The 10,000-nt window shown below is 44.4% G+C and overlaps 1 protein-coding gene across 1 annotated transcript in view; it reads right to left on the reverse strand.

The window, feature by feature from the left end:
* prkg2 (protein kinase cGMP-dependent 2) overlaps nucleotides 1-9,829 on the reverse strand; it is a 31,415-nt gene extending 21,586 nt beyond the window's left edge. The window contains 3 exon segments of the mRNA XM_061038988.1: nucleotides 2,579-2,745; nucleotides 6,049-6,540; nucleotides 9,653-9,829. Coding sequence (XP_060894971.1) covers nucleotides 2,579-2,745; nucleotides 6,049-6,539 — 658 coding nt within the window. The 5' untranslated portion in view covers nucleotide 6,540; nucleotides 9,653-9,829.
* Between the last annotated feature and the right edge of the window lie 171 nt (nucleotides 9,830-10,000).

A 10,000-nucleotide genomic window follows, 5' to 3' on the forward strand; every position in this document is an offset into this window, starting at 1 on the left:
CAACAGTTTATTTCAAAAAGAGAACGAGCCGATGGTCAATCGAGACGATTCAACACAAAAAGAAGAAACGTGTATGTTTGTTATTTTAATATGTAGCAGATCATGTCTGAGGGCGTCCTGAAAACATAAAATAAAACCTTTAAAAACAAGAAAACAACAGAAGAAGAGACCCTGTCCCGCCCACGCCGCACGCCGCACGCCGCATGCTCCAGCTGCTGCAGGGAGAGAGAGGAAGTGGAAACAAATTCATCTTCATCTTTATTAAAAACAGGTGAAGCACTTTGTCTGTGTCAGTGGTTCTCAACCTGAAGGGGGGGGGGCGAAGATGGTCCTGGGTAGTGGCGGGTCCAGAGGCACGGTCAGGGCTGGTCTGGGGTCTGGACCCCCGTTACAATCTAACTGGCCACCCCCGGGTGCTGAAACTATGGTTGGCTAGTTGCATGTTGGAGGCGGGACTTGTGCAGAAGTGGTCAACAGAGTGGTTCAGGAAGTAATAAATCCTGTTCATTTTCTCCATATCTGATACGATCATTCGCCGTGATGTCATAACCATCACAGGTCGACTGACCACGAGCTACCTGAGAGAGAAACGATGGTTTCTGTTCCTGGAGGAGACACAACTTCGTCTGATATCAACCTCACTTTAAGAACAACACGGTTTATTAACGATGTCGGGGAAAAGAACTACACTACCCACGATCCTAGAGAGTCACAGCGATGTCTCTGATTGGTTGAGCTTGCTGTTACCATGGCGATGTCTCCTGCCCCTACGATGCAAAAGGATAGTTACGCTAGCAGGCTAGCTGGTTATTTAGCTAACAGGAAGTGACTCTGTGAAGGTCCCGGAGCGACTTTACTGTTTATGAGATAACTAAGTTCACCGGGCCGCTCACGATGGGAAGCATTTCAAAATAAAAGCCTCATCATTTCTTCTTCATCAGACCTTCTACTGAAGCAGCAATACATAAAATGTGTTTCTGTTGCTTTAAGAGATCATGGTGAGTGTTCAGGTGTCAAAGAAAACGTGGTTATTGTTGCTTTAAATTAGGATGGACCATGTTTTTTTATGCTGACCTCCATGCACCCCCCCCCCTCCCCCCCATGTGACTGGACCCTCAGAAAGCTTCCTTCATCCTTATGATCATACCCACCATTTTTTATTTATCTAGAAATGTGTTTGTGGATCAGCGGTCGGCAGCTCGATTATTTCTGGCTCGACTATTTTGATCGTGACTTTTATGTTTTTTATTATTTTCTTAACAACAACGCCGTGACCCCCCCCCCGCGTTCTGCTCCCTCTTCCTGCTGGAGAAACTAAATTCTTTAATGAATAATTATGAATCATTAGCTGCAGTTTGAGGAGCAAATGTTGGCCGCAGTTGAAGTGTGAAACACATCACACCTTCGCTTTTCATTTTTCACACTCCAGTTTTTTTATCTTTTTTTCAGCCGATGATGAAATAAATCTTTCTGCTCATATTTGGACATTTCTGCATGACTGACTCTGCATCACTGCAGCGAGCGTCTGCGGGGTGATGCTTCTCCGTAACAGCAGAACAAACACTGACACATTTTGTCTTTGAATGATTCAAACAACAACAAGAAGCGGCCATTGTTCAGAGGACATGTGCTCATCAAAAAGCAGAGGGTCTGATTCATTAAGAATTGATTGTGTTCACTCATATCTGTAAAGATTGTTCATCTTTTTCTCCCTCTATCTGCTCCGTCTCGAGGTCTAATCCTCCGCTGACCGTCAGGTGAAGAGGCTCAGGATCAGCTGACACGACGTACATTTAGAGAAACAACAAAAAGAATCCAACGGCTGAAAACAACGCAAATAAAACAAACGCGCTTCAAAAGACTCAGCCGATCTGCAAAAAGCCAAAACAACATTAACATTAAACGCACTGCGAGTACATAAAGAAAGTCAAAAACACAGAGACATTCAGAAACGCTGCAGGTTCAGCCTTCACAACAGAAGTACATACTCCAGGCCTGTAGGGGGCGCTCTGACAGTTTCTTTACAGGGGTAGGGTTAGGATTTTGTGAGGTCTTCATGGCTCAGTCAGTGGAAGGTGAGACGGCGAGCAGCCACGCGAGGACAGCTAACGTTAGCTGACATCGTTAGCATCAGACATGGATCATATTTGAAATGATTTGATGTTTTTATAGATTTAGAGTTTCTCTCATACACTCGACTGTTTCTCTGTCCTGATTCTGTCTGAAAAATAATCTAATGAATTAAATACAAAGAAAAGTCCTTTAAATCTCCAGGTATTTTCTAATGTTTCAAATGTGAAGGAGCCTGGAGACAAGAGATTTTGTCTAACCTAGTAACAGTAACCAAGGAGGGCGGGGCTTGCCAATTGGTGGACTGTGTATAGACCTCATAGACTTCCATTCAAAGCTGCTGTTACCACTTTCCAAGATGGTGGCCGTGTAAACATATGGCTCCTGTGTTTATATCTACGACATGTGATGTTGTGTTCAGCTCTAACTTTCTTCAGGCGTCTCAGCCGCTGCAGGAAGTGGACAGAAAAGAAGAGGAAGTAGAAAAGTAACGTGTGGTGGGACGTACCTGCGAGGACGAACAGGTGGTTCCCCGGCTCCCCCTGCTGGATGACGTACTCCCCCTGCTGGTAGGTGCGCTCGTACATGCACTCCACCATGTCTTTGACCTGCTGCAGCTCCAGACGTCTCAGGTACTGGTTCTTATTGAGAGCGTCTGCCAGCAGCTTCTTCACACTGACACAGAGGAAGAGGAGGGTCAGTTAGCTCGGGTTAGCGTTAGCATTTTATACACAACGTTTATTTGTGAGACATCTCTGAAGGTTTGTTTTTTATACTTTCAACATGTTTTTGAGAAACAAAAGAAAGAAAGAAACATGATTTAACCCTTTAAAGACGAAGGAGTCATATGTTTGTAGACCTCTGCATCCTCTCTGAGATCACCCCCCCCCCCCCCCCCCCCCCCCCAAGAACCTGAAGAATAAAACCAGAAACATGCAGCAGGTGAATCATTAACCAGCGGACAGAAAGCTGCTCCATAAGAACAGAACATTCAAAAGGTGAATTCTTTCATGAATATTTTCACCAGTTTGAAAAAGATAAAGAAAAACAAACATTCAAATTGTTCCTGATTCTTCACGATAACGTGGAGAAGAAAGAGAGATGGACACAAACTGCTGCAGCCCTCAAAATCCAGATTATAAAGACTGACTTCATATTCATGTTGACCATGTTGGTCACCGGGGATCTGAAATCCACGAGTGAGGACGAGGAATATCCTGCTGCAGTAATTCCTCTCCTCCTTTTCCCCCTTTTCTCTCTCTAGTATGAATGCCATGTTTACTTCCTGTTTGGTGCTGCTGAGACGGCTCCTATTGGTTGTTGACAACTGTCTCGTCTTTGGACAGTTTTCATGAGAAAAGACTAACGAGCTGCGATAATATAAATCATGTTTGATTCTTTGGTAACACCAAGAGGAGAAACAGACCGCCTTAAAACAGCTCGGATCAGGGGGCGCCGGGGGCCTGGTGGTTGGCACGCGCCCCCGTGTGTCCGGATGCCGGGTCAGGCGGCCCCGGTTTCAGGTTCTGATTTGTCGCTCCTTTCCCGCGTTTCATTCCCAACTCTCTCTCTCTCTCTCTCTTCCTGATTTCTGACTCTGCTGTACTGTCTCTAAAATAAAGATAGAATAAAAGCCCCAAAAATAAACCTTTAAAAAACTAACAGCTGATTGAGTTTGATGACCACCTCACACCAAACGACCGAGAGCCACTCTAAAAAAAACTCTCCTGATTTTATTCCCAATTTAGAAATCTGTCTGTGACTTTGAAGTTTCTTAAAATATCGAGTGTTTCCTGTTAATATATCTCTATCTTATATCTCTTTTTAACATCTCTCCCTATGTTGATCCTTTTTAGTTCTCCTCATTCGTCCGTTTCTTTTTTTTTATCACTGATCAAAAAGGAAACAAATGCTTATTTTACACTTTAGCTCTTCTGATGCCTCAGCTCTGGTCCTTTCAGTCCTCGTTCAGGTTTTAATTTGAACAGTATAGATGTCCTTTAAAATGTGAAGGATGATTCTCCCCCTCTCGTCTTCCGTCTGAGTGATTAATATTTAGTCTCCTGTGATAAGATGACTGTTTCGGCCTCTGGGCTCCTTCAACCAATCAATCAAATGATTCAGTAAAAAAACATAAAATAAATAGCGTGTGCAGCGTTGGATCATATCGAGCCAGAAAACAAATCCAACATTAGTTTATTACTGAGACTAAACCACAGTCCAGGTCATCATATCAAACAGGTCTGACACTAATGGATCCAATAAGGACGTGTGTCTCAGATTTCAGGAAATGTCAGTGCAGCATCCTCATCTCTCATTGGCCGAGGGGTTAAAAACAAACAACAGAGAGCACCGGGTCATAAAGTCAGTTCAGCCGCACTCGGTCGCTGTTATTGCAAATCGGTAAGATGGAAATCTTTGTGTTTGAATCAGCGAGGTCAACGGCTGGTCAACCAATCAGAAGACATCAAGATGCCCTGCGTAAGATTGTGAAGTATTTGATCCTTAATCAAGAAGATAATCACCAGATAATAAGATAACCAAATGAGGGGGCATGGCCAGAGGGGTGTCATGGGCCCCCTACAATTCTCATTGGCCACCCGCATGTGCCAGCCCAAAGTCCTTGGTTATGATTGGCTGTTTGCCTTGCCAGAGGCGGGACTTTTGTTGACATCAACTATTCAGGCTGTGCTGCAGCAGGAAGCTCATCGTCTCAGTGTGCAGATGTTCTTTGTGTTTTGAAAATACTTTGGACTAACAGATTTTCTTGAGTTCTTGCAGACAGGAGGGGTACATAAACGCTCAGACCACCCCTGCACAAGTCCGGGACCTATGTTAGACCACCCAGTCCAAAAAGTCTGGACACACCCCTGAACCAAACATGTAGTAGTGACAAAGATAAATAAAAAAACATAATGATGGGGCGCTGGTAGCCTGGTGGTTAGTGTGAACCCCCCATGAACAAAGGCTAAAGACCTGAAGCGACGGCCCAGGTTCAAATCCAACCTCTCTCTCTCTCTCTCTCTCTCTCTATCTTTCTCTATCTCTCTCTATCTTTCTCTCTCTTTCTCTCTCTTCCTGGTTTCAGACTCTATAGGGTCCTGTCTCTACAATAAAGGTATAAAAAGCCCCCTCCCCCCCAAAAAACCATAATGATGTTGTGTTTGCTTTCTCCTTAATCTTTCATCATTGATCCAGTAAAAAGTTTTTTTATATCTCTGATGTTCAAACGTTGTTAGTAACAGCTGAGTCTGTGCTCAAATCAAAGCTGAGTTAAGAGAGTGAGGTAACGGCCTGATCTTTAGAGAAACATGTGAAACAACAACCTCCTCTTCACGCTGCATGCTCTGGAGCTGTCACATAACGTGTTAGGATTTCAAACTGAAGGTGAAGCCGTCGTAACGCCTGCTTCATTTGTGACACGGCTGAACTTTTGTTACAGTCGAGGCTTCTGTCCGGTTAGTGACAGATAAAAACTTGATTTGTGTCTATTAAGTCCAAGCTAACACCGAGGTTAGAGGCTAGATGTAAAGCTACGATATGTAGGAGTTTGGTTTGGTGTGATTTGGCGCCCCCTGAAGGTCTCTCAGTGCAACTGCACCTCCGTAAAAAAAACCCATACAGCCTGTTAACTCCTCCCCCTCACAGACGATGTGCATCGACTTTTGAGAAGCCAAAGAACCACGCTGTGCTTTCATATCAAGGCCACTTCTCCCTCATCGACCAATCAGAATCAAGAAGGGGCGGGACTTCTGATATCAGATTTGAAGGTTTTGGCTCAGTTTTTCAGCCCCAGAGATTTCTTCTTGTTTTGCTGCGTCATGTGAGTTGCAGTTTTTCTCCTGTAATACTCACTAAAGCCACTAGAGGTCACTAGAGGTCACTATCTAACTATGGTTAAAGATGGTCACAACAACCACCTATAAAGGAGTGTTTAAATAAGTAAAGTCTGACCTCTATACTTCATGTTCTCCTCACCTTGCATCCTTGGGTATTCGAGCCTTCTCGAAGGAGAACTTGGGGAGGCTGCTGGAGTCGTACGTCCTGGACGTGGGCTCGGCCGACACCCCGGCTTTGGCCCCTTTCCTTCTGTTGAGTGTTTCCTTGATGCGGACGCTGAGGTTGGGGCTGTTCTTCCCGCAGGTTTTCACTGAAGGCGGTCTGGATACGAGAGCCCCCCCCGCAGCTCCGCTCTGGCTCTTCATGACGTCCTGCAGCTTGTTGAGCTGGATGCATTTATTCTGCAGCTCCTCGCTCAGCTCGGCCAGCGCTCGCGTCTGATTGGCCAGCTGCTCCTGCAGACCTTTGATCTGCTGCTCTTTGCCACACAGCTCCTCTTCCCTCCGCTTCCCCTCGCGCTCCAGCTCGTCCACCCGGGCCCTCAGGGAGTCCACGGACGGGTGTTTGAACCCGCAGCCGTGTCCGTCTGTGTGTTTGTAACGCTTTGATTTCATCGATCCGTTCCCCATCCTGTCACCGGAAGAGAACAGATTCAAGTCAACATGAAATATCATCAATGAGGAGACAGGTTGATATCACCTGTTTTAAAAAGATACAAAGTCATCCTTTTAAAGCTCCACAGAAGGAAATGGATGTGGAATATCTAAATCTTCTTTCAGGGAACGACTGAAGACGCTGTCAACATTAATACTGAAATGTCATTGTACTCATTTTAGACAGTGTGCAGGAGTTTGCCTGAAATCTTTTGGTAGAAATGACCCAATGTTGGATTCATATTTCTATTATTGTTGCCGTGGTATCGATATGGTTTTGCTCTTACTTTTATCGTTCCAAAGTTTAACATCCTGGTATCGCTACAACCTCAATAACAGTTCTTTCACACCTGCAGAAAACTCCTGAGAAACTCCTGATATTTCCGCTCTGAGCGTCACGAGTGAACACAAACAGTTCATCACATTGAGATTCTCTTCAACTACACGCAGCATTGATAGAAAGACACATATTCTCATCATAGCGATATATAATAATAATAATAATAATAATACATTTATTTCTAAAGTGCTTTAAATCAAAGTGCTGTACAAAGCAATACAGTTAAAATACAGAATAAACATAGAGAGAAATCCTGACTCATACTCAACAGTAAACAGACGGGTCTTTAACTTTGCTTTAAAAACCTCAACAGAACAAGCCTGCCTGATGTCCAGAGGTAAACTGTTCCAAAGTGTCGGTGCACGGGAAGAAAAAGCCGGCTCACCAACTGTCTTCTTTCTGACCTTTGGGACACTCAGAAGACCCGTCCCCTGAGAACGCAGGGCTCGGGCAGGCACATAGGGGTTCACCAGGTCGGTAAGATACAATGGTGCGCTGCCATTTAATATTTTATAAGTTAGCAGCAGCACCTTAAAATCTGCTCTGGCATGAACAGGGAGCCAATGAAGAGAGGCCAACACCGGGGTAATGTGTTCATATCTGCAGGCTCCGGTCAGAACACGAGCTGCAGCATTCTGAACCATCTGCAGACTTTGCAGACTTTTCTTTGGCAGACCCGACAGAAGGACATTACAATAATCTAGCCTAGATGACACAAAGGCATGGATGAGGACCTCAGCATCCTTAAACGACAAGATTGACCTGATCTTGGAGATGTTTCTCAGGTGGAACAAAGCAACTCTGGTCACCTCCTTTATGTGTAATTCAAACGATAGTGTCTGATCAAAAAGCACACCAAGATTCTGAACTCGGTCTCTGCGATTGATTACACAATCATCGAGAGACAAAGTAATAGGATCAAAAAGATGATCCAGTTTCGCTGGTCCGATAAACATCATTTCTGTCTTAGCAGAATTAAGCAACAAGACATTTTTTGATAACCTGCTCTTAACAGCTGCAAGACAGGCCTCAAGTTTAGCTGTATCGTACTTACTTCCTACACCTAATGGCATGTACAGCTGCAAATCGTCAGCATGACAATGAAAAGCAATCCCAAAAGAACGCAACATCTGACCCAGTGGGGATAGGTAAAGTGAGAACAGCAATGGACCCAATACAGACCCCTGTGGAACCCCGTGCCTAACAGCACAGGGCTCAGAGAGTATGTTGTCATATAAAACACATTGAGATCTTTCTGACAGGTAGGATCTTAACCACTCCAGAACTTGTCCTGAGATGCCAAAATAGTTCTCAAGCCTATCCAGTAGAATACAGTGGTCCACCGTATCGAAAGCAGCGCTAAGATCCAACAACAATAAAACAATGGTTGAGTCTGAATCTAAAGATAGTAGCAAATCATTCACCACTTTTGTAAGTGCTGTTTCTGTCGAATGATTTACCCCAAAAGCAGACTGAAATGGCTCAAATAGCTTATTTAGTGATAAATAATTTAGAAGCTGATTTGAGACCACTTTCTCAAAAACTTTTGACAAGAAAGTAAGGTTTGAAACAGGTTTGAAACAGGTTTGAAACAGGTTTGAAACAGGTCTATAGTTGGTCAGGGAGTCTGCATCCAAGCTAGGCTTCTTTAGTAAGGGTTTTATATATACTATATAGCGATAGTCCCCCGCTGTGAGGTGCATGTGTGAACAACCAGATCAGGAGGATTTCTGGAGCACTCTTCCTGAAATTATCTTGATTTTTTTCAGGAGTGCATGTGTGAAAACGGCTTAACTGAGATTTTGCAGCTCTGCGGTGACATTAAGGATAAAAAGGTCAGTTTGAGGAAGGGGGGCTGGGGGGGGGGGGTTAGGTTTCACTGGAAAGTGCTGATGCTGTGAGGAGAGAAAACCGGAGAAAGACAGAAAGAGAGGAGAGGAGAGGAGAGCGTATGTAATGGTCAATGAGTGACTCCTCTCCATTTATTATTTAGAAGGCAGGAAGTATTACATTACATCGACAGTCACTCCCTCTGTGTCGGGGGGGGGGGGGGGCTGATCAGGGGGCTCAGAATAAAAAGATGTAATCAAAAACAAGAGAGAATAAAACACAAGAAACATTAAAGTTTCCAACATACAAGAGGAGAGAGTTTATATCTATAAAGATTTAAAAACAATATTTAAAGCGTGTTTGTCCACATAGACTGTAAATAATAAAGTGTGTCCTCATAGTAAGAGCTACATGAGAACAAATGTCAGAGAACAATCGTGTGTTTGTCGTGTGGAACTGATGCCCACACACACTCACACACACACACACACACACACACACACACACACACACACACACACACACACAGCAGACTTCATTCATCACATTCCTGCTCTCTCACAGATCACACTGTTCTCACACTTTATTCTGAAATTCAAGCCCTGATTTTAGAGACACAAAGCACCGATTACTCTTCATGTGTCAGCTGAAACTCCTTCACTCTCTCACTCTCTGATGACAGACGGTCAGGGAGCTCGTTCACAGACTTGAAGCTCTGCAGGACTTCTTCCGGTTTCATCAACGATTCTAAAAAAACCAACTCGGTTAAGTTTTCTAGTCAAAGCCTCTCCGGTCAGAATCGTGCACCTGCACCTCCATCTCCTCCCTCTCCTCTCTCTCCCCCCTTCCCTCCCCCTCATCATCCCCAGTTTGTGATGAATGAATCCGTGCAGTGTTCAGGTGTGTCCTCGGTTCTTACCTGCTCAGGTTTCAGCCTTCACTCGAACTCCGACGACGATTTAAGAGAAACAGATAACGTGTTGGTACATTCGGGTATCTGTACACAGAGAGTTCCTCTACATCACTGCTCCATCCTCTCCTCTCCTCTGTCTCTGTCTCTCTCTCTCTCGCTCTGTCTCTCTCTCTCTCTCTCTCTCTGTCTCTCTCTCCTCATCGGCTGTGCGCGCTCCCGCGGGCGCGCCAAACGGTTTGATAGGAGGGTCAAGTGTGTTTTTATTTTTTCTTGTTTCTTCGTGTATAAAGGAGAAAACAATGATTTGACTTCGTGTTCCTTTGCTCTACTGATCCAGAAACACTTTGGAATTCA

This window comes from Labrus mixtus, chromosome 5, assembly GCF_963584025.1.
Source record: "Labrus mixtus chromosome 5, fLabMix1.1, whole genome shotgun sequence".
NCBI classification, from domain to species: Eukaryota; Metazoa; Chordata; class Actinopteri; order Labriformes; family Labridae; genus Labrus; species Labrus mixtus.